We start from the raw sequence: 23920 nt of genomic DNA on the forward strand, positions 1-23920 counted from the left end.
ATCTAACAGTTACACTGTTATTCATTTGGAGTCTCTTTTTTCTGACCACCTGGCAAATGAAAGACAAATAATAACTTGAATCTGGAGAAAAATCTTTTTTTGCTCGACTGTGTTTAACAGCTGGTAGGTAATTGCTTCTTTCTGCAGTTTTGTGCTGAATGAGGAGCTTTTTTCCAGCCAAACAAGAAAGTTGCACCTTATTACCGTGCAAAGTTACTGTCGCGCTGTTTTCACTGCGTTGCCACATTACCACAATAATATGTTTGAGGTGGGTCTAATATCATGTTCTGTAATAAATGTCAGGTGAAATGCAACTTATGTGTGAGTAATTGTATTTTATATTATTGAAGAAAAACTAATTATCATATAATACTGAAGAAAAAAAGCAGAACCAACTGTCTCCTGCAGTTATTAGAGCCAATACTGCATATTCTGCAGGACTCAGATACAAGGCTACTACTGCATTAACAAAGAAATGAATGATTTATCTTGCTGTAATTAACAACCATAAGTGATATCAGATGGATATTAGCTGAACTACTAAGCAGAGATTTCACAATACCAGCAATTTAATAGCTGGTAAAAAATACCACCAGAATTAAGTAACTCAATACTCGCCCACCAAAAATGGTGCTTTTGTAAATGAAAGCAACAAACCTAGTTGCCTCTTAATGTTAATACAATGGTTAGCACTGTTGCCGCGCAGCAAGAAGGTCCTGAGTTCAATTACACCATCAGGCCGGGGACTTTCTGTGTGGAGTTTGCATGGGTACTCCGGCTTCCTCCCACAGTCCAAAGATATGCAGTTAGTGGGGATAGGTTAATTGGTTAATCCAAATTGCCCATAGGTGTGAATGCGGGATTGAATGTAAGCGCGAATGGTCACCAGCCCTGCGACAGACTGGTGACCTGTTCAGGGTGTACCCCACCTCTCGCCCTATGACAGCTGGGATAGGCTCCAGCGCCCCCCGCGACCCTGAAAAGGATAAGCGGAAGCAGATGGATGGACGAGGTATTACAATGGTTACACTATGACAGCTCAAATATTAGTCACTGCAAATATATTTGTTATTTGTAGTTATGCACTCACTTACGCTCTCCCCGAATTTGCTTGGCTCAACTGGTTGTAGGAGCTGTGTTGCAAACAGGGAATTTGCAGACTGTCCTCTGGTGGACACACTAAGCCACGTCAACAACCTTAACATGATCTCCTCCATACCTGCTTCATGCCCTGGAGGACGGGGCTGTGGCCCCCCCACACCCTCTAGCAGATCATTACATGAAGGAACCTTTTAATACAAGCACGTTCATGCTCACAGGTTTACACACGGGTGCTCACACACACACAAACTACACCCTTTTTGGCTGCTACCTCAAAGCACACTGTGCGCTGTCGATATTACATGCTGCACAATAATGTTTAATATTTAGTATTTACTGTCATATTCCCATAGACCATGGTGATGTTGTTTATTATGTTGCTCTTTTTTTTTTCTTCTGCTTGTTTTCTCTTTTTTCTTTCTCAACAGGTGATCCAGGTGATTGATATTTGTATTTTTCGTCTGCTTATTTTGTTGTTTTTTGCCGTTTATCACCGTCCCTCTTCTCCACTGTTTTTCTTACCCTCTTTCTTTTCCCCAGTCAAGTCTGTCCCGTATTTAGCAAGTGAAAATACAATAAAATAAACAATAAAAGGTGAATCAAATGGACCATTATGGCAAGGCTGGGATGGTCCATTTGGTAAATTAAATCCGTTGGGCATCTTTCTTCGCCTTTAGACAATAATTCTGATGGCAAAAGAGCCAAACGGGACAGGCAAAAAAACAAAAAAACAAAACAACCTTAACATGGCTGAAAAGTGTTACTCCTGGGGTTTTTTTTGTTTTGTTTTGTTTTTTTAAATCAACTTTTTTTTGTTTTTAAATGTATTTATCAGCTGTGTCAGCTGGACAGATTGGCAAATACCTAATTTTAGGAAAAGAATAAAAAATCAAAAATCATTCTGGCTCTACTGCTCAACTTTAAATATCTGAATACATGACGATCCCAGTCTGAAACGAAACAAGTTCCTTGTGGTTAAAATATCCTACAAATAAAGCAGAACAATTGTTATGTATATGAATATAATTAACCATGAGCCCCCCACCCCAAAAAAAAAAAAATCATCACATTGTCAACTGGCATTAACAGTTAAGCCATCTTACTAAAAACCCCAAACAGTGGATTCATCTGGACATAGAAACGCTGACTAAATGTTTTGCTAAAGATTCAAAGCTGACTGGTTGGCTGACACAGTCTCCTCCTATTTACTCATTTGCTATATCCTGCTTTTTAATAGGTTAGATGTACATGCAGGCATAAACTCTGAGTGCCGGGGAAGGACATGAACCAAAAGTGACGCTTGTAGGACTTTATTAGTCGAATCCAGCATTATGATACACAGTCTCTTTCAGGAGACACACATGACTCGCCGTGTCCTGTGGTAAAGTGGGACCGTGTGAGTAATCAGTGTTGTGATTAACGATGGCACCCCTCACAATCATCACCTCCTTTTTCACCCACCTTCCAATCAGCATCTGTCTCGTTGCCTAACGGCCTCAGGGAAATTCAGGTGAACTCAGCATTTTTATCACAGGCGGCCTTGCTGCCAGTGTTTAAATAGAGGGGCAAAGATTGGGAGTGTCATTTCTGAAATAAATGGAACATTATTAGCAGAGATCTAGACGTCCATGAAATGCAGTGATGATAGGTCAGCTGCACTCACCTTTACGAGGCTTTTTCCTACAAGACAAGTATATCTAACAGATTTTGAAAATATGACCGTTACATTAGAATCTTTTTCAATTGGTCGTTCAGAGGAAGAACCATCAAGATAATGGAAAATGCAAGTCAAGCACTGCTGGACCCGATCCTCATTCAATATAAACTTTAACTGTTAAAGACCGCAGTGTTGATCACTGTGTTTAAAAGCGTTCTGTCACATATTGTGTATTTCAGCATAGTTGTCTTTTCTGGACATCACAATTCATGAAATTCAAACTACTGTGGCATATTTTTCAATGCAGCTGATAAACTTGTTATTATATGCTGCTCAAAATCTAAGATAATACAAACATCACAGCATAACAAAGTTAATTAAACTGTGCAAGACGTAAAAACCACTGTGAATCCATTTGACCTGCTTTAGTAAAAAATGAAAGTGACCACATGGGAACAGCAGAAGCAAGAGCAAGACAACCCCCAGAAAAAAGGAAGTGGATTTGCTGACAGCAGCCCCAGACCATTGTTCTCTCTTCATCTCTCCTGACTGATTTTTCTCCAGTTTTACTTTTTATTATGTTCTTGTCACTACTGTTAGCATGTGATGATACATGCATGCCATTCAGGGTGCAAAGGTCATGCAGGATGGCACATCTAAACATGAAATAGTAAGGTGTTCCAAGCCTCCCAGCCCAGTCCCTATCTCAAAGGTGTAGAGGACATACAATGATTACAATAATCTCCAGCAGGCTAGTTCCTGACCAAACTATCAGAAACATGCAGATGAGGGTGGCATGAGGGCCTGACATCTTTTAGATGCACCTAAACTCACAGCCCAACATCCTGGATTTTGTTTGACATTTTCCAGAGAATACCAGAAACGACAGGTTCAGAGCCCAGTTCTCTTCATAGTGATGTCCAGACTAAACACATGTGACAATGAAAGAAGAAAGTCGAGCTGTCAGTTGATGCCCTGAAGCTCAAGCGCACTTAAGTTTTACAGCAGGACAATTATTTGATATACACAACAGCAAGTCCACCTCTGATTGTTTAAGTCTGGAGAAGTCTAGTCAAAGTCTGGACTAAAATCTGATTGTGATCCTTGCACATGCGCTTAAACAAGCTACGCCTGTTCAAAAAGTCTGCAATGTGGCTGAATTAAAACACTTCTGAAAAGAAGAGTGGGCCAAAATTCCTCCAGTGATGTAAAAGACTGATTAGCAGTTATCGCAAAATGTCAAAGAAGTTCTTTCTCCCAGGGATAGGTATCACTTAACGTCACACAGAGTCGGGTAGATTTGTTTTTTTCCTCTAATAAATGACGTAATCGTTTAAAAACTGTATTCTGTATTCCCTGGGATTATCTTTGTCTAATATTAAAATCTGTTTAATGATCTGAGACATGTAAATGTGGCAAATATGCAAAACACTTAGTTTAGAGCACATAGTTTAAGGCTTAGGACTTATGACTTTACAACAAAAAAAATAGTCAAGAAAGGGGTGAGGCATTGAGGCATCCCTCTGCAGAACCAATATGGTAATTATATATAGTAGAATGAACACATATTCCTGTTAAATAAAAAGACCACAAGGGAGGAAATGGTAATTCAAAGCTTCAGCTATGGAGTCTTTCAGGATCATCAAACCCACAACCTGATCTCTCCTTGATCTGAGGTGGAAGGTGGGACCTTGATTAATTTAAAAAGTTGACACAGTCTTGTAGAATTTAGTGGAAGTAAGACTAGATGACTGTCACTAGATGATAATTTGATTTAGCTTTCCTAATCAGGCTAGTGCAGACATTTCTTTGTGGCCTAGAGAAATCTTCAGGGAGAGACCTTGGATCGTTCTTGTGCTTTATCTCTGCTGTTGATGGCAATGAAGACTTGTGAACAGAGCCAAGTATTATATCTGCAACTAATTCTATTTTTAATGGGGGTTCATAAGATATAAAAACATTAAAAGTTTTGAACATTTAAAGTTTTCCAATTGCATGGATGGATCAGTAAAAGAAAATACAATCAGTGATAAGTTGTAGAAAAAAAAATATTTTTTTGTGTTGGTAATTTGTGCATAAGATTAGGGGATTGTAGCTGATAAGGCAGTGATTGGACTTTTTAACAGTGACATTAGCAAACAGGGTATTTGTGGCATCTTTTAGTTTTTTTATTCATTAATGTTAAGAGGATTTTTTTAGATTTTATCTGATATGTTTCTATGAGTTAAAAAAAAAGATGATGTCTGGTAACATGTGAGGGAAAACAGCTAGCGATCAGAGCTGTTTCCATATTTATCAAATTTAGACATAGTAGCATAGTATTAGCATATATAGCAGTCTGACATAAAACTGCACATCAAAAATAAGTGTGCATGTCCAAACATACAAACACACAGTCAAACATGCATAGTTTGACATACAGTCTTACTTTCATCCCTTCATATGTACACCTCTGTACACTATGAGAAGAACAAAGACCAAAATGAAAATGGAACAGAGAGATTAAAGAAAGCCTAACCTATAAAATTAGTTTTGAGCTGTTATTTAAAACAAAATGATTCGACCAACCTGACAGACTGAGGAAGACTGTTCCAAAGTTTAGGAGCTACAGCCTCTAAAGAATGGTTCTCTGGTTTTAACACAGGCGCATCAAACAACTGAAGACCCCGATCAGACAACAAGAGAGGCCAACTGCTGGGGTCAGGTCTCATAGCTCTGCTACAGCAACAGAAGCTGGGCCATGTAGGGCTTTACATGTTATTAATAAAACTTTAGAATGAATCCTAAATTTCAGCAGAAATCAGTGAAGGGCAGTAAGTATAAGGATTCAGGCTACAGCTAGTTTTTGATAGCAGCCTAGTTGCTAGTTTCTAAACCGGGCTTACGGGCTAAGGAGGACAGTGAGACACACGTATAAAGTCAGTTAAAAGCGTACAGCACGCTAAAAACATCACAATCTTCACTCACTAGATTTGTCTTGTTGCGACTTCTCTCTCTTCCACAAAATTAAATTCCACTTCGGTCTCCGCTTTGATACTTTGATACATATCTATACCGTAAATAAGCATCTGCAGCTGATCCGAGTAGGACATCCGGGGAGCGTTTCAAACACAGGAGCAGATCTGGGAGCAAAACATCCCCTTTTCTTGGCTCTTTGTGTACATTAAGTTAACTTGCCGATGACGCCTGTGAATTTTTTAACTATGTATTACCTCATTTGGATTGATTTATTTTTATAAAGCATATAAATGCCTCCACATTTAAACTGAAAAACTAATTTTAGTTAGAAATCTAAGTGTCAAAGTGACAAAGATCAGGGAATGCGTGAAGTGATTAGCGATCACAGTCACTAGGATTTGCTAGTATATGAGCTGAAAAGAGTGGAGTTGTTTCTTTCTCCTCCCTCATGATTTCATGAGACAGACCAATGTCCAACTTTGTTTGTTTGTATTATTTCAGAGTAAATTCAGCTTCTGTGAGACACCTTTCCCAAAGATTGATTACTCTTGTAGCTAAACTGAAGGATTAAGGTGGATTTCCACATCTTTTTGAAGGGAGATGCTTTTACAGCTTTACAATATTTTTTAAAAGCCACCTCTAGCAATGAGAGAAAGCAGGTTGCAAATGTTTATAAATGCTGCTTTGATTCATCAATGATATGTATCAAGATGAGAGTTATATGGAAACCTACATAAGATTTATATCAGGAATTGATTCATAGCATAATACCAACTCAATAAAACCTCTTGGATATTGGTCAGCTAAGCAGCAGAAGGGATTGCTAATCCTTTTCAGCCGCTTTGGTATTAATGAAATTAAGGGCAGGTGCACTAGAGGGGCAACTATGAGACAACCCCCCCAAAACAGAAATGGATTTACAGGTGAAGGCCACTGAGAGTTTTCCCTCATCTTCTCTGACAACTTTTACCCCCTCACTAGCTTTGATTTTGGCTAGGGTCAGTGTCACTACTGGTAGCATGCGGTAATACCTGTGCCCTACAGAGGCTGCACAGGTAGTTCAACTCTTCCAGGACGACACATCAATATATGCCACTGTCAGAAGGTTGGCTCTATATGCCAGCACAGTCTCAAGAGCATAAAGAAGATTCTAAGAGACAGCCGGTTACTTCAGGAGAGCTAGACAGGATCATAGAGGACCTTCACCAATCACCAGGACTGGTATCTCCAATAAAATTGATTCATGTTTGTGGCTGCAATGTGACAAAATGTGGAAAAGTTCAAGGGGGCCAAATACTTTTGCAAACCACTGTACTAGAATTAGAAGAGCCTACACTGGTGCAGTGGGTCCTAGGTACTTCATGATGCACGACACTGCCTGGCCTCATATGGTGCGAGTCTGCAGGCAGCTCCTGGAGGATGATGGAATCAATACCAAGCTCACCTCACTAAAAATAAGTAAAATACAACACCTCTGGGACATTATGTTTCAAGGTGTCTTTAAATTCAGTTCTCTGTAGGCTGAGCATTTCCATTTGCACCAAATGGCATCCTTATATTCCTAACATATTACCTTGTCCATACGAGTATAGATGTCCAGCATTATTTATTTTTTTCCCTGATGTGATTTCAAAGCTTTTCTTTTACATTTTTCGATCAGTGTATTTTAACAAATTCTTTTCTGATAGTGAGCACTACAGACTGATTTAGTCTGTACCTTGGAAGTAAAAACAAAGTTTTTGAAACAAAGATTTTCTCCAAAAAAAGAATCCACATACTCGAGCTGTTCACAACAGCAAAAATATAAAAAGCTTCCATGGAAAGGAAAGTGTAGATTGAATAGCAGCTGTGCTGTATGATTTGACAACGAGAGTACATTTGAAATCTAACATCAAAATGTCACAGGTTAAATACTTTTAAAAAAGGTGTTCTTAAGAGCTCAGCCTGGCGGTCTAAGTTAAAAGTTAAGTAATCTGAAACTAGCTACATCAGTAGGACAGCAGTGCATACGCTCAGAGATGTCGACTGAGGACATGCAAGATTTTAAAAAAAAAATTCTTCCAGCCTCCAGTGATGAGTCTCTGGCGTCTCTTTCTCTGACAGTTGCAGACACTGACTACGGTACAAGGTGCTGTCTTCAAAGACAGCCGCAGCATTAATGTAGACACTGACACTGTCATTAGATACGACGCCCACACCATTTAACACAATAAAGCACTGTAAGTCAAGGCCCATTACTCCTGAGTGATGACATCACTTCCATTTGATCCTGTGTTATGATTTCGTGGTTTTGAGCTGGACACAGAATGAGAGATAAGCCTGTCTGAGGATAAATCATTGAGGGTCAACCTGTTTTGAATGTTGCCTCTGTTTCCCGTGGCATAATTTAACCCACTGGTCTCAGCTCAAACACTACACACTGAGTGCCACGTGGACAGTTAAGCTAGCAGGCTGATTTTCTCTGCACCGTGGTGAATTACTGCACATAATTGTGTACAGTTGCATTAAGTAACAACACACAAGTAGTGTGCACACCGAATCTCTGACCACACACAGAGTTTGTTTTCATATTTCATGTGGGCAAAGTAAAGGAAAGTTTCCATGTGTCCACATTCGTATTCATCCACATGCTCACAGCCATCTTCAGATTTTGTTATTGCAGTTTTTAACAACTATATTCATTCAGGACTGATTGTGTTGACCTACTTGTGCTACCAAGGACAATGAATATTTATAACACAGAGAAATTTCAATTAAATGGATCGGTAACAATGGGCATCTTTTTGCTTTCATTTTTTAAAAAATCTTATTAAAATTTTATTTGTTGTTATAATTGCTTTTGACACAGGATACGTGAACAGTTGGTCACAAGCATTTCTTCAGATTAGATTTTGTTTAGCTGGCTAAACATTTAAGAAACTGCTACAAAATATGGGTACTCCTTTTTAATAAAAACTACAACACATTTACATTAGCTTAGCTAGAAAAGTGGCTGTCTACCCAAAGTGTAAAAGACCCTATCATCTAACTTTTACAAGAGGACAAACGTGTCTTTGAAATACTGAACCAGGGCCCTTCACAGCATACTGAATACTAATCATCCCTGTTCGTTCGTTTCACAAAGAGAGTATGACATTTAGGGTCATCTTGAAAGGTAGATATGAAATGTAAAAGTAAGAGTAGAGGTTAAATGTGACATGAAGAAGAGGTCAGTCCGAAGTAATGTGATATTAGGAATCCACATATATAATTCCCTATAATACAAACAATGGCAGTAAAAACGGTTTTAAACAGATCTGTATAGTATCATTAACACTTTTAACACTAATAACCTTCAGATAAGTCTGTTGACCTTCAAGCAGAGGTCAGGGGTCAAACGTAACATGATATTTTATATTTTTAAACTTTACATTTATTTACAATACACACCACATCTGTAAGAATCGTAGCTTTTAAGTTAGAGTAACAATGATTTTTGTCAATTTTCAACCAATAAATCAATAAGTTGATCTTGAAGACCTCGTGGAAAACACCAAAACAGAAAATGGCTCAATGGTTTTCTGGCACATTTTTTCAAGGTTGTTAAAAAGAGTGCTGCCATGAAGAAAATCGCATATTTCAGCAATTCAGCATTGTTTTTGGTCTTTGCAGATCAACACATTGTTTATATGAGCAGTGCCGTTTTTTGTGGATTGTATTTCTTAGACACAAATTCATGTCATCTTGAAATGCCGAATCATAACAAAAGGGTAGATTATTGCTCAATGATTTGCCACAAATGGTATTTAAACCATTGCTTGGGGACAGAAAAACTTTGAAAAGAAATAAGAAAGCCTGTGCCGATCAATATCATCGTCAATAATGTTCCACTCAAACGTTTCCTTTAGAGAGGTAATATGCATCTGTTTCATACACCACAAAACAACTGCATAAACAGCCAAGTATCTTATTCCCTCTGGGCAAGATACTCGGGCCAAGTTGCCTCTGATAAAATAAGGACTTGTCCATATATGGCAGAATTAAAATGTATGTGTCACCATATGCGTTGGCTAAGCGATACAATTAAACTGCTGCTGAATGTAGCAGTTGTGCTAAAGATAATCAAGGTTTTACAGTTTAATTAGCAAAGATGGCAGAACTTCCATAATCTGTAAACCTTCACAATCCTCCACGGAGCACAGGCAGAAAAAACTAAATCTTTCTGCAAAGCAAGTTCATCAGCATGTTAACACAGCGTTATTAATGTGACTCCATTACATAGCATCAAATGTGTTTAATAAAAACGGCATCCCATAGTGTCACTATAGTAACTGCTTTTTATAGCAGAAAACAAGTCTTATCTCCTTATTTCAGGGCCTCAATTATTGCTCAGCTAATTAAAACATTAAAGCAGTGTCGCTTAAATGACCTCATGAGGCGAGTTGGCACTGGAGCTGAGATAAACATGCAGCATTGTATGCGTTTACTTTCCCTGTCATTTGAATACACGTGCAAGTACACGCAAACACACTGAGAAAAATACTCTGTGCTGCACGAGCAGGTCCGTATTGATCGCTCATTAATATTCATCAGCCCATAGAGGCTGTAGTAAAGAGGTTCAACAGTGTGAAGAGAGCTTGGGAATGAGACAGGAAAGAAAGAAGGCTGGGCATGAACTATGAGAGGCTACGAGGAGGAACACAATGAATGAGCTTCGAGGTAGGGGAGAAGGTCGGACTATTTTTTTAAGCAGAAATAAGAATTAGAAGAGAGGAAATCCAAGCGAGGAAACTAAAAGCTAGGAGGGAAATGGAGGTGTGGAGACCTTGAGACCTTGATCCTATTACTGCAGAATCTTAAATAAGGCAGGCAGAATGCCTGGAACAAGAACACTCCTCTGTACAGCAGCACATGAACACTCATCAGCAATCAATATGTACATAATTTGAGACGGATAGTTCAAAGATGACTTTACTATTTTCCATTGCAGGGCTAGCCCTCAAAATGATTATCTTACTGATCACCAGTTTAGTTCAGCGATTGCTTTGTCTATAAAAATGGAAAGAAATAGGCTAAATGTACTTGTGCAATGACAGAAAAGAGGAAAGCTCCTGAATTTGAAAAGGTAAAGCCATCATTTTTTTTAAAACACCAACAATTATTCAAAATTTCTGTCAGCTACTGTTCCGTCTATTGTTTCAACACCACTCCACTGAAAGACAAATGCAAAAGTAACCATCGGTAGAGAAGTTTCAATCAAGACACTTGACATTATTACAGAAACCATCCATTTTCTTAAATGACTATGCAACTCACTGTGACAGGGGGCTAGAGCTTTTCCCAGCTGTCATTAAGCAATTCAGAGTCATTTTACAATCATTAGCTGAACCAATATGTATGTTTCTGCACTGAGAAAAGCGGGGCACCTGAGGAAACTTACAAAGACACAATCCCACACAGAAAGGCCTCAGCTGACCTGCATGCTCGAGCCAGGAACCTTTTTTCCTGTGAGGCGAGAGCACTAATCCATGTCTTATTACTAACGAAGCCTTTTTTTTAAAAATATTCATGGTTAGCTTATAAATATGTTACGGTACGCAAGCAGAGATATACAGACCTGATAATTTAGCCAGACTGAGACTGGGGTTTATAAAGCTCAATTACGATCTGATTCTTTTATTTTTATTGGACTCCACTGTATAGGTGGCTGCGGTTCAAAAGGCAGGGCAGGTCATCTACTAATCGGAGGGTTGCGAGTTCAATCGCTGGCAAGAGGCTGAACCCAGAGTGTCTCCTGATGCATTCATCACAGTGCAAATGTGAAAGCACTTGGACATATAAAGAAGCACTTGAATGGGTGAATGACGCATGCTGTGCTTTGAGTGGTAGAAAAGCACAAAATAAGAACCACTAATTACCACTAACTGTGCAGTTTTTGGGCCGGGGTTCTGTTTTTTGTTTTTTTAAATAGCCCAACAGCTCCGCAGCATTTTGGATCATTTTTAATGATAAAGTTAAAGATACACTAGTGCTGCCACACTAGTGTGTGATACCCACTAATATGTGATCACTTTTATGTGAATTAATTTAAGTAATTTTACTTTCAATGTAAGTGATATTTCCATTTGGGAATGCCCTAAATAACTACAGTAATTTTAACAGGAAACTTGGTAACTACCCCGGGATATTTGTAGCGGACGCTCCATTTTTGTACCAGTAGGTGGGAGTGTGAGACCATGGTTTGGCCTGTTGTTAGCAGCCTGAATATGGCGTTATTTTTGTGCCACTATTCTGAGCGCACGTAAAAAAAATTTGCAGGTGCAAGTGTTGCATTTTGAGGAGAAATTTATTTTGAGCGAAGAAAAGCTGAATTTGAGTGAACAAAATTCATTGCTGCGTGCAAAAAATGTATTTCAGTGTTTGCTATTATCCACACACACAATAGCAGCCCCTCTCGCTCAGTTTTTGCACTTGCGCTCGCTCGCAATGTGTCGCTCGCGCTCTCAACATTTCAGCCCGTGCGCGCTCAACTCGTTCTGTACACCGTTATATTTGTGCCACAAAACCAGCCAATCACAGACTTGGATGCAAAAAAATCTGATTGGCTGTTTTCGTCTCCAACCAGCTCGAAATGACGAAATGCAATATCCCAGAATCCATTTCGTCCAAAACTCAAACGAGGCAGTGGCGGAGGAACACAGAGTGGCAGAGTTTGAAATATTACTCTTTGTGGGTCACAAAATAAACTTTTAAGATATTTTCATGCGAGAATGGTGCTGTGTAAACTTCTAATATCTGCTCGATTTATCAAGACATCACATATTTGCATAAGTGCTCTAACGTTTTTGGAGATGCCTGTTACCCACCAGCTGACCGAATACCTGGACTGGCCATTGGGCATTTACCCGGCATTTGCCCGGTGGGCCAATGGTGATTTTTCATTTTTATGTTAGTTTGTTTGTTTTTGTAATGGTATAAACAATGAAAGGTGGTGGATTAGCCAGCTGGTAATAATCAACTCTGGGCTGGACCAATTACAATACATCCGTATTGAGGGGAAAAGACTTCAGCGAGAATAAAAAAGACACAAAGCTGGAGTTATTCTGTGTCTTAGCTGCCTCTTCTCTCCTCATTCTCCCTCCCTCTCCTGTTGCTACTTCAATCATGAAACTGATCAATGATCAGCTGATCGTCTCTCTTGTTTGTTTATCTCCCACTTTGCGCCAGAAACAGGAAACCAGCGGATGTTGCGCTAAACAACAACAGCAGCACGTTCAAAATTGATCAGCTGTTGTTAGAATTTATTTAAAATTAATTTCTAGTATCAGCTGATGTTTGCTGGAGCCACAGCTGTAAAGCTGGAAACATGAAGGTGATACAAATCATACATATATACCAACAAAACAGTGTACATCACTGTCACAACAGCGTTTGTTTTCGTTCAAAGGCTTTATGGTTTTTCCAATAATACCTGGTGGTGTAGTCGGTGATTTTTTTGTCAGTTCAGCCTTATATATTATGTTTAACCCGAGTTCCCACCCGGTCAGCTGGTGGGTAACAGGCATCTCCGAAAACGTTGGAGCACTTATGCAAATATGTGATGTCTTGATAAATCGAGCAGATATTTGAAGTTCACACAGCTACATTCTAACATGAAAATATCTTAAAAGTTTATTTTGTGTCCCAGAAAGAGTAATATTTCAAACTCCGCCACTCTGTGTTCCTCCGCCACTGCCTCGTTTGAGCTTTGGACGAAATGGATTCTGGGATATTGCATTTCGTCCTTTCGAGCTGATTGGAGACAAAAACAGCCAATCAGATTTTTTTGCATCCAAGTCTGTGATTGGCTGGTTTTGTGGCACAAATATAACGGTGTACAGAAAGAGTTGAGCGTGCACGGGCAGAAATGTTGAGAGCGTGAGCGACACATTGCGAGCGCAAATACAAAAACTGAGCGAGAGGGGCTGCTATTGTGCGTGTGTATATGGATAATAGCAAACACGGATATACATTTTTTGCATGCAGCAATGAATTTTGTTCACTCAAATTCAGCTTTTCTTCGCTCAAAATAAATTTCTCCTCAAAATGCAACACTTGCACCTGCAAACCTTTTTTACGTGCGCTCAGAATAGTGGCACAAAAATAACGCCATACCCTGAAGCGCATGCTCCGCGCTGTTTTCTCATAATGGCGGAGTATTCAGGAAACGGCAAACCACGTCTCCCTGTCTGATCATTTCTTTCCTATTTACAGGTTCGCATCGTGCCCGAAATAGAATATAATAGCAATCACATCCATTATATAGCATAGATTAATCATTACGGTTGGAAAGTGAAAGCGTACAACATTGTGTAGTACAGTAAATTAGACTTTTGTAAGTATCTGTTTACGGCTTTAGCAGCATGCTATGGTTAGCATGTTAGTTTGGGTCACACACCTATGCTCTGTGATGTTAGTGATCGGCTCCACCGTTATTCTGTATTGTTTTAGTATCTTGTTTTCTGCCATAAAGTGTTTCCGTGAATTCAGTGCACATGTCAAGATGGTGCTGATTACACCATTCTTTCAAACTATTTGAGATTTATAGATTTGTCTTGTTGGAATTCATTTTGAACCAAGTCTTACAAGAAAATTGGTCATGTTTATGACATTAGAATGTGTTAATTCCCTTTAGTCTAGTTGGTAACAGAACACATATGGAGAATGTGTGAGCTATGTTAAGAATAATAAATACACAGTTGTAATACTGTAAAAGAAATAAAAGGAGTGCATAATTGTGAATTTGAATAAATAATGGCGGAGTATTCAGGAAACGGCAAGCCACGTCTCCCTGTCTGATCATTTCTTTCCCGTTTACAGGACACATATATAGCTGTCTACAGGTGCTGCCACCCGGTACCTGTAACACCAACAAAGACCAAAAATAAAGTTTAATGATTTTTTAAAATAAGATAATACAACTATTGAACCATTTAGTACAAATTTAATTTCCCGTGGTAAATATAAGACTAAAATTGCCATAGTTAAAGCAGTTTTCAATGTTTAGTTCCAGTAGCTTATTAAAAATATGTCGTGTTATTTAGTGCTTAGTCTGTTTAAGAGGGTTATCATGAATTAAGATGATATCAGCACAGACTGGTCAGGACAGGTGACAAACTTGATTGAACCTTTTTTTGATGTTATTTATGCTTCTTTTTATTTAGTTTTGTTTTTTCTAATGAGCATCAAACATACCTGTCTGGCATGCCTAGTTGCACTTGCACACAAACATACATCTCGATAAAGGTTGAAATGTTAAAATCTCTAATGTTGTAGTACCTAAATATTGATAAATAAGTACTAACCTGTAAACCTTGATGATTATTTACACCTATAGATTGTAACCTTATAGTAAACAGGAAACAGTCAACTGCATTTTTCATCTTTAGTGCTGAATTATGAGAGGGCTCACCATCGTTGAGGTCCTGCAGCAGGTTTTCCTGGCCGGAGAAGTCGAGCTTGACTTTGATGTTGACAGTCAGTGTCACAGACTGGCCCGGCTTTAGAGGCAGGTGAGACAATGCCTCATCTAACTCCCAGCTCAGAAATTCCCCAAACACTTTTTCTGCAAACACACAAAACAAACATAAAGGATCGGTGAAACAAAGAAATATCGGAAAACAAATGCCAAGGAATTTCCCATTGGGATACAAGGTGGCAAGACGTGGATGCAAAAGTATTTGGTCAAAGTAAACAGAGACGCGCATGGAGCCATTTGAATGCAGCTTGCGCAAATGTGTGCTTACCAGAGCACTTGTTGGTGTGTGTGTGTGTTTTGTTCAAGACAATGGAAAGAAACAGCATCTGAGGGGCATCTGATTTACCTGCCTCAGGCTGCACCATACAAGGTGTTACTATCACATTTCTTCTGCAGTAAGCTTTCAAAAGCAACAAAGCCGCCGATGGATCTTTTACCCACCAGTCTCTCGGTGCCCGTCACTATACCTGATGCTCTAATTTATGCCACAAACCCCTGCTACCTGCAAAAAATGGCTCAGCTGCATCCACTTCAGACAGAAGTGCCAAATGAATGATACATCACCTGAATAAAAGCATGTGTTCTGTCTGTGCAGGTGAGCCTCTCCTGCTCTGAGGTATTGGAGGAACAGCAAGCAGGCTGGGTTTAACACGCACTCACAGAATAAAGTGATATGCAAGCTCGCTGCAAGAACAACGGTTTACAATTCCCTGCTTGATTCATAAGCAAAGCATGTAAAAACCCTCTAAGAGGATGTGAACAGAGGCAGCATTAAATAAAGATTTTGTGAATAACACTCCCCTTTAAATATTCATAAACTCAGAGCTTTTTGCAGTGAATTAAAGGAGAGGGGGGGGAGGCAATGAGATGAAGTAAATGAAAGGGGAAAGGGGGAAGCTATTTATTTAAATATGCAACATCAGGCCTCACATTTCTACAGGTAAACAGCTATGATTGTGGATGATGTCATCACACTCTTTGATTACAAGTCACAAGAATAGCAGCAGAAATGAGGCCTGTCTGAGGTGCAATAGGGCGAAAGTACAGGCCACCAGTGCAAAGCAGAGCTAATTTTAAAAGCCATGTAATCAATAACACCACTGTGAAAGTTGTATTGCTCAGCTGTGTTGGGTTAAAGATGCGCTCTACATTCGAATTTTAAAGAGATTTATGAATATCATTTTCAATTTTCAAACAAACGTCAAGCTAATGCTCAATTTGCATAATTCTTCTGAAAAACCAATCATTTCAAATTAAGATTACAAATCTCTAGCTTAATAAAATCAGTAGTCAGACACATTTCTCATGATCAAGTCTGTCTGTAGATTCAAGAGCTGCGTTTCTCTGAGCCACTGTTCTGGCTGATTCTGCTATGGAGCTCTCCTTTGTTGATGACCAGATCTTTTTTTAATGAACCATCACAAATACACTTAAATAACCTCACGGGACAAAATGCAGTCCTGTTTAATCAGATTTGATCACCTGCGTTCAACCTTCTCTGTGTAAATATACATTTTTGAGAGCTAAAGCAACAAGTGTTAAGAATTATAGTTGTTGCAGTGACTAACTTTGATTACAAGGTGATGGGAGGCAACCTGTCTTCAAACAATTGCGGCCCAACTCTTGTTGTCATGTAATTGCTTTCCAATTTACACAACCCATTGCGGTCAGTCTGAGTCAGTCTACTCCGATGAGCCTGTGTCTCTTTACAACTCAACCAGTGGACAACTGACTGTATTCTAGTCGTATTCAAATATGAAAGTGAGTCGAGGAATTTCACATCTGTGAGGTTCTGACTGGACACCGAATGTAAGTAGACGGCAACAGATTTTCTCCAATTCATCACAGTTAATCACCGTATCATCACAAACAGTTTGCATGAAATTGCTAACTTGACCTCCTTCAACCACAAAGAGCAGATTAACTCCATCTTATTATGTTTATTTGAAAATACCAACTGAATGTGAAAGATCCTTGGCTTAAAAGCAACCATTGTGCAAGTCATTGACAGACCACCACAAACATTTTGTTCGTGCACTGGTCTCCAACCACTGTGTTTGCTAATGTGACTACAGCAGAAAGTAGGAAAATGACAGCTGTTTCCTGTCCTCCTTATATGCTCTGTATAGTTTGACGCAGCTTCTGTTTTAAAAAGAATAATAATAATAAAAATAATAATTCTTGCAAGCATTGTCTTGAGTGACTGTGATTAGCTGCACTGGCCCCATCAAAACCAGAACATGTGTTAGGTGCCCCTAGTACTCCGAAGGGAGTCATCCTGATGGAGTCAAATGACAAAGAAACGCAGAGGCAGCCGACAGTCTGCTCATGGTAACACAGTCACTGGAGCATTAATAATCCCGTTTACCTTTCATGTTACGGGCTGTGCAGACAAAAGTATTTCATCCTCGTGAGACATGAATTTGTACAGAAGTGTTTCTGAAAGACGACTGAAGCGAGGTTTATATCTAAAGCGCAGCAATGAAGTTACAGTGATGAACGAAAGGTCTGACACCAGTTTATTTTCTGCTATTAAGAAACGATTCAGTTTATGTCTATGCTTATTTAAAACTAATACAATAAATTGCTACCTTTGTTATCTATACAGTCGTATGAATATATATTTATTTCTGGGAAAATGGCGCGGTCTCATATTCCAAGATGGCTGTGTGCGCGCTGCGGCAGAAAGAGTAATGTTTTGTTTGTTTTGCCACAGATGTCTTCCTATTGTGACTGTGCTCATCTTTTATTCATTCAGCTCCCAGAGAGAATGGAGAGCGAGGCTCTCTCAGCTGTGGCCTGTCTAAAGCCACTACCAGTTTATGACAAAGGAGGCACAGGTGGGAACAAGTAACACGATGATCAGGAAAGACTAGTTTTGTCCACATGGTGCTACACTACCACAGCCTCTGTCCCCAGACTGGATCAGACATGCAGCCCAGGCGTGATATCATAATGCTGAGTATATGTATGACTGAACAACGCCTAGGGAGAAAAATATGAAGTACCACAAGTTTATCAATGCATGAAACCTGACGACACTCAACTCCACAGGAGGCCAGACACAAAATATGCAATGAGAATTTGTGCACCTGACACATTCTCACTCAATCTTAGTGTGCAATGTTAAAGTAGTGATTAGTTTTCCATCTAAATGTAGCACAAAAAAAATTAGCAAAGAAAACATGCAAATCAACACATTTTCCGCTGAACAGCTGGTGCCGTTAATTCTTCCAGGTGGGCCTCGTTAAGTCGCTGAAGAAGAAAAAGCTCAAAGAAAATTATGTTAAGAGACAACGTAACCTTAAATGAATGCTAAAGATGGTGAAAACATGGCACCTACTTTCATGATTGTGATGAATGATGCTGTCTGTTCAATCCAGGAAAAAAAACACATTGAATGCTTCCATCCGCCACCAAAACAACATGTTTTGGTTTTTATTGCTCCATTTTTACTCCAGCTCAATCCGAATTTACACCAACTTTAAGTCAAGCGGAAGAATGTTTTGTGAAATTTTTGCCAGCCAATTCTTTTTAAGATGTCTGCTTCAACTCATCTAAAACTAACACACAGCTTTAACATGAGTGCTGTAAATCATTGATCATCTTTGAGGTTTTATACCCATTACTGCAAAAACTGTGTTTCAAATGTAAAGAAAAAAAACAGTTAACATTAACATCATTAGCAGCACCGGTTGGCGATACTGATGCTTACTTGATGGTTGTTTTGTTTTTCAAATGGATTTGAACAACATACTAACTAAAGATGTTCTTTTCTAATAAGAGGTAAATCACAATCCTTATACGAGTGTATTTTATCATCAAAGTTAATGTGTTAGAAGCGTAAGGATTGATCAAGTTTGAAAAAGCCCAAGTTGTGTTGCTAGAGGACTGGGTCACAGCAGCTCTCGTAGGGTGGTCCTGGTCTGCTGTGGTCACTAGGTGTTTTAAGAAAGGACCAGTAATGAACCAGTGACAGAGTTGTAAGTGGCAAAGGCTCACTGATGCATGTGGGTATTGAAGGCTGGTCTGTATGGTCCGATCTAACAGATGAGCTACTGTAAGTGCTGAAAAAGTTGATCTCACTTTTCCTGTTTTGGGAGCAAAAGCAGGAACAACACAATATTAGGCATGTGTTCGTAGTTTTATGCCTGATCGGTGTACAGACACCATGATGTTTTGCAGACATGTATAAAACTATACACTTATTGCTTGCATATATTTCCATCTGCACCTGTTTTCCTTATACAGACACACGGAGAGGGTACAATTATCAAAGTGGTCAGTTATTTAGAGTTACGTTTTCTCACAATCAAAATGTTTTGCTATGATCTGATATGAAAGGCACCTCTACCCAACCCTGACATGCACATTTTAAAGGAACCCAAACCCTTTTTATAAGGTGATCGCCTCTAACATAGACAGCAGCAGAATGATGTAATGATCTGTTTACAATAGTTATCAAAAAGGGTCCCGGCACTCCAAGAGAACAAGGTAAAATAAAGATGCTCAAAAAATGTTTTGATGCTTCAAGAGTCATTTCTGTTTATGACAAGTTTATGTTTAAAGTGAGCGCTTGTTGACTTTCTTGAAGACATTCTCTGCATTATGATATCCATTGTTCCTGCTTTAGTCTCCAGACCATGTTTAGGAATCACAGAGGAGATTTTCTGTTCCAGAGCCTAAGGTTTGTAAATCTGGGGGTAAACCCATTTGTTTTAATCGGCTGATGGGGGGAAAAACAAAAGTTTTTTTGAAAACTGTTGCGTAACTACAGAAACTGTAGCTGAAGCTTTCTGAAAGCCTAGATAACAAAATATATAAAACAAAACAGTATTTTGGTATAAAAGAAGATGGGGTAAGGCTGCAGTGTCAGTTATACACACTGCAAAAAGCATCATCTCTTCACTGCATCGCAGAAAAAAAGAAGAAAGCCAATTTGGACTCTGCCCCTCTATTCTACATTGTCTGTCACCCGAGCGTCCTTGTTTGCACACTTTTTTGGATTCTTAAAATTACTCAATGATAACATGTACAGTAAATGAAATGTGCAAGTTTTTTGCTGAACTATCTGTACGTAAAGTCTTTCTCTGAGAAAGCAGCATGTGTTGCATCATCTCTTATTTTTACAATCCACACAGTAAGTGTTTGGGAACTGAGAGGATCAAAAGTTGTAGTTTTAACAGCCAAAATTTTCCCAGTTTAGGAAAGAATTTCAGCTCCTGAAGGGTTCAGGGACCAGACCAGCAGCATCTATGCTAGTATATTACTTCTATGTGGTTTCTGAGTGTCTTGCACATATAAGCAAGGCCTCCCCCTGCCTGGATGTCAGGATAAGCTATCCCCAAATCTGTATATTCTATTTTTCACAGCAACAGGACCTTCACAGAAGCTAGATTTTGGACTTTGTGGTGATACCAAAGAGGATGCTAAAGAAACATATTTTTCATACCTCTTTTCCAGCTTTTTCTCAGCAAACATTCTCACAGCTTATTACTCTTACTTTTTCTGCAACATATGCATCAGGGCAATCTGGAGTTCTGCACGTTGCTTAAGGATCCCTGACTAGAAGACTAAAGGGTTAAACCACTTACAGTGACTGGGGAAGAAGGGAGACCAGTTCCCTGTCCTTTACAGTCCATCGTCACATTAAATTTGTATGCAGAGATTTCTCAGGATTCTACCATCTGAGATTTTACACACTGCACATTTAAAAACAAGGATGCAAATAAATTACATGTGAAAACATCTGAGTTGACTGCTAAACTGTTAAATAATACAAGTTGAAGTGTACAATTCCTCATTATTAAATAGTGGGACATTAGTAGAAATCTTACCCAACCAGACTAAAAATACATAGTCGCTAAAATGTGGTCATTTCTTCTAGGGCTTGCCTTATTTAAGCCACACTACTTGAAGCTGCAGGGGTTTCACAAGTGACAGCAACAAAGAAGATGAAGTTACACAGAAAAGAAGTGGATGATCAACTGCACTGCAATCCAATTAGGGGGTAAGGTTGTATCATGCAGCCCACCAGGCTGTTCTTCCTCTGAGGCAGCATGTTTGTTTTGGCCTAACAGTCATTTTCTGACTAGAAAGCTTTAACAAAAGGCTTCATCAAATAACAGCGGGAGCTTGTTATTCAATATATGAATTCTCTCTACTCCAATACATGAAAATCATCTACATCTAGAATAAAATTTGAACAACTACCTACAAGTACAGCATTCCAAATGTAACATTACCCGCAAATATAAACTCAACATCTTAATTCAGAGCTTCTGTCCCTACAATCTACACAAATGTGCCACTTGAGTTAATTATTACACCTTAAGATGACCAAGTGTACCTTTTTTGGCTATAGATAGATAGATGTATATATCTACTAATTTTTACGCAACTTATTCAAGATTTAAAGATGCAATATGAGGCGAGAATTTAAATTTCACAAAATATTTAAAAAATAAAATTTGATAATTCGTTTTTAAAGCCTTCCCGTTTCCTTATTTGTTTGGGTTAAATGAGAAGCACATAAGTAATGCAGGAATCAGCACTGCCTAAGTTGGCTGCATTTGCAGGTTCAGATGTAAAAACAGATACAGCTTTGAGCCGTTTTTAACACTAGAGCAGTGCTATTGAAACACCAGTCCATTTTACAAGTGTATGTATAACTCGTAATAAAAATATATAAAATCCTTGATCTCAAGTTTGGACCTTTTTTAAAGGCTAAATTTGTAACGTAATGTACTTTATTTTCTAAGAATGTAGGAATACATTATTTATCAAGGCATCTACTGTATGTTCCAAAACAGATTAGATTCAGTGACTCTGACAAACTTGAGACACAAAGACGACATCTCTTTGTTGCTCTGCCCAAATCCTCTTGTTGCTTAGTGCACAGTTTCTTTTCCTTTCAGTGTCTGTGGTTGACTGGCCGCAGCTGACAGGCTGCTTGTCAGCGTGACCTCCTGCCTATGGCACAATGCTGATGCATCTGGTTTATACAAGAGTTCACGGCTGTACAAAAACAGTATTCGGTATTTTATTATTACTCCAAAGATGAATGAGCATAGCAAATGTTTAATTTCACTTGGACTTTAGACAGTCTCAACTCACTCTTAGCCACGATAGGCTTCAGAAAACACTCGTTCAAACAAAAGATGAAACTTATCTGAGCAAACAGAAGTTTATTACAATTTGACCAAAGCAGATCAAATGAATTCATGCATTTGAGTCATTTTTGTACCACCTCTCTCCCTTCTCAGCTATTGCAGCTCTAAGAACAATCAATACAATACTATAATACTGTGTAGATTGGTAGAAAGAAAATCCATAAAAACTCAATAGTGCTTCTAGACTCAGTAGTACTCACTTCAAATGCACCAACTACCACAGACCTAAAGCAGAACACTGGAAAAATATCCAAATTAAACTACTACTACTGTAAAAATGTTTCCTGTTTGTAACTTCTATTCAAAAATTGTTCCTAGTAACAGTGCATCCTGAGTGCATTATTCAATAAGACCATTTAAACCGTTTCAACAGGCAGTATCATCACAGACAGCCTTGAGGAGCAAAGCAAAACTAAATTGAATTTTTTTTTAAAAGATGTCCTGTGACACACTACAGACGGAAGCCGATCTGACATTAAAATGGCCTTCAAAGGTCTCACAGCTCAGATGTGATACTTTATTGGTTACAGGGTTTCTTTCTTTGTACTGTAACAAAGCCTGCAACACTGCACCCATGGAAATAGGAATGCAATCTGGATTGTGGTCATTGTGTCACAATTAGATCAAAGAATGAGAGGGCTTCATGCAATTATGATGTATATTACCTGGAACTTGTTGCGTACAGTAGATGTTACAAAGCAGAAATAAAACATACAAAAGTTAGCTGGAAAGTTAGCATGAAAGAAATGTCTAACCAGGAGAAGTCAAACAACAATGTAATATTATGTGCACCTAGGAACTCCACTGTTCTACTGGGTCAGAATGCCTTTGGCGATCTGAAGGTGTGATGGGGCATATTATTAGTTTTCCCAGTTTAGGTTTTTGTGATTAGTTTCTCATTTAGTTGGATTTCATGTTTGGTTAACGTTGTGTTTTTGGCCCGAATAAAAGGCACACTTTTTGTTAAAATCAAGTTCCATTTCCATGTTTCGTTTGTCTGCATTTGGGTCCACTGCTGTCTACTCCACGGAGCATGATGGCTTGAGGTGTGTGGAAGTTTGCCCAACCAGTATGTTGGTATTTTGTGGACTTGGAGAATGTGCTGGAATGCATCCAAAATACTTGGTTCACATTTCTCAAAACAAGTTAAACTCATTCCTGAAGGGTGTTGACTTCACCAGTTCTTTATCATCTGTTCAAGTGTTGCTCAAGTGTTCGAGCCACGTGGAGATCGTCAAGTACGGTGGTCTCAGGATTTTGTCTCTGCTTCTTGCAGATGACGTGGTTCTGTTAGTCTACCAAGCCATCACCTACGGCTTGCACTGGAGTGGTTGGCAGCAGAATAACAAGCAGCTGTGGTGAAAAATCTTCAAGTTTGAGACCCAGTTCAAGACTAAAGTAGAGGCAGTTCAGGCATCAGACGATGATGCCTCCTGGGCGCCTCATAGGTGAGGCGTATCTAACAGTCTTAGCCCGTGGGACCAGAGCAGACCCAGGACATGCTGAAGAGATGTCCGTGAGGTCGCTTAGGAATGC

The 23920-nt window shown here is 39.0% G+C and overlaps 1 protein-coding gene across 3 annotated transcripts in view; it reads right to left on the reverse strand.

Annotated features, from left to right (window-relative positions):
• Positions 1-23920, reverse strand: part of trappc9 (trafficking protein particle complex subunit 9) — a 242605-nt gene that overhangs the window by 150474 nt on the left and 68211 nt on the right. For all 3 annotated transcript variants that reach the window (XM_080863780.1, XM_080863781.1, XM_080863782.1), the window contains one exon: positions 15147-15299. In XM_080863780.1, the coding sequence (XP_080719906.1) occupies positions 15147-15299 (153 nt within the window). The remainder of the gene's footprint in view (positions 1-15146; positions 15300-23920) is intronic.

This window comes from Rhamphochromis sp. 'chilingali', assembly GCF_963969265.1.
Source record: "Rhamphochromis sp. 'chilingali' genome assembly, chromosome: 17".
NCBI classification, from domain to species: Eukaryota; Metazoa; Chordata; class Actinopteri; order Cichliformes; family Cichlidae; genus Rhamphochromis; species Rhamphochromis sp. 'chilingali'.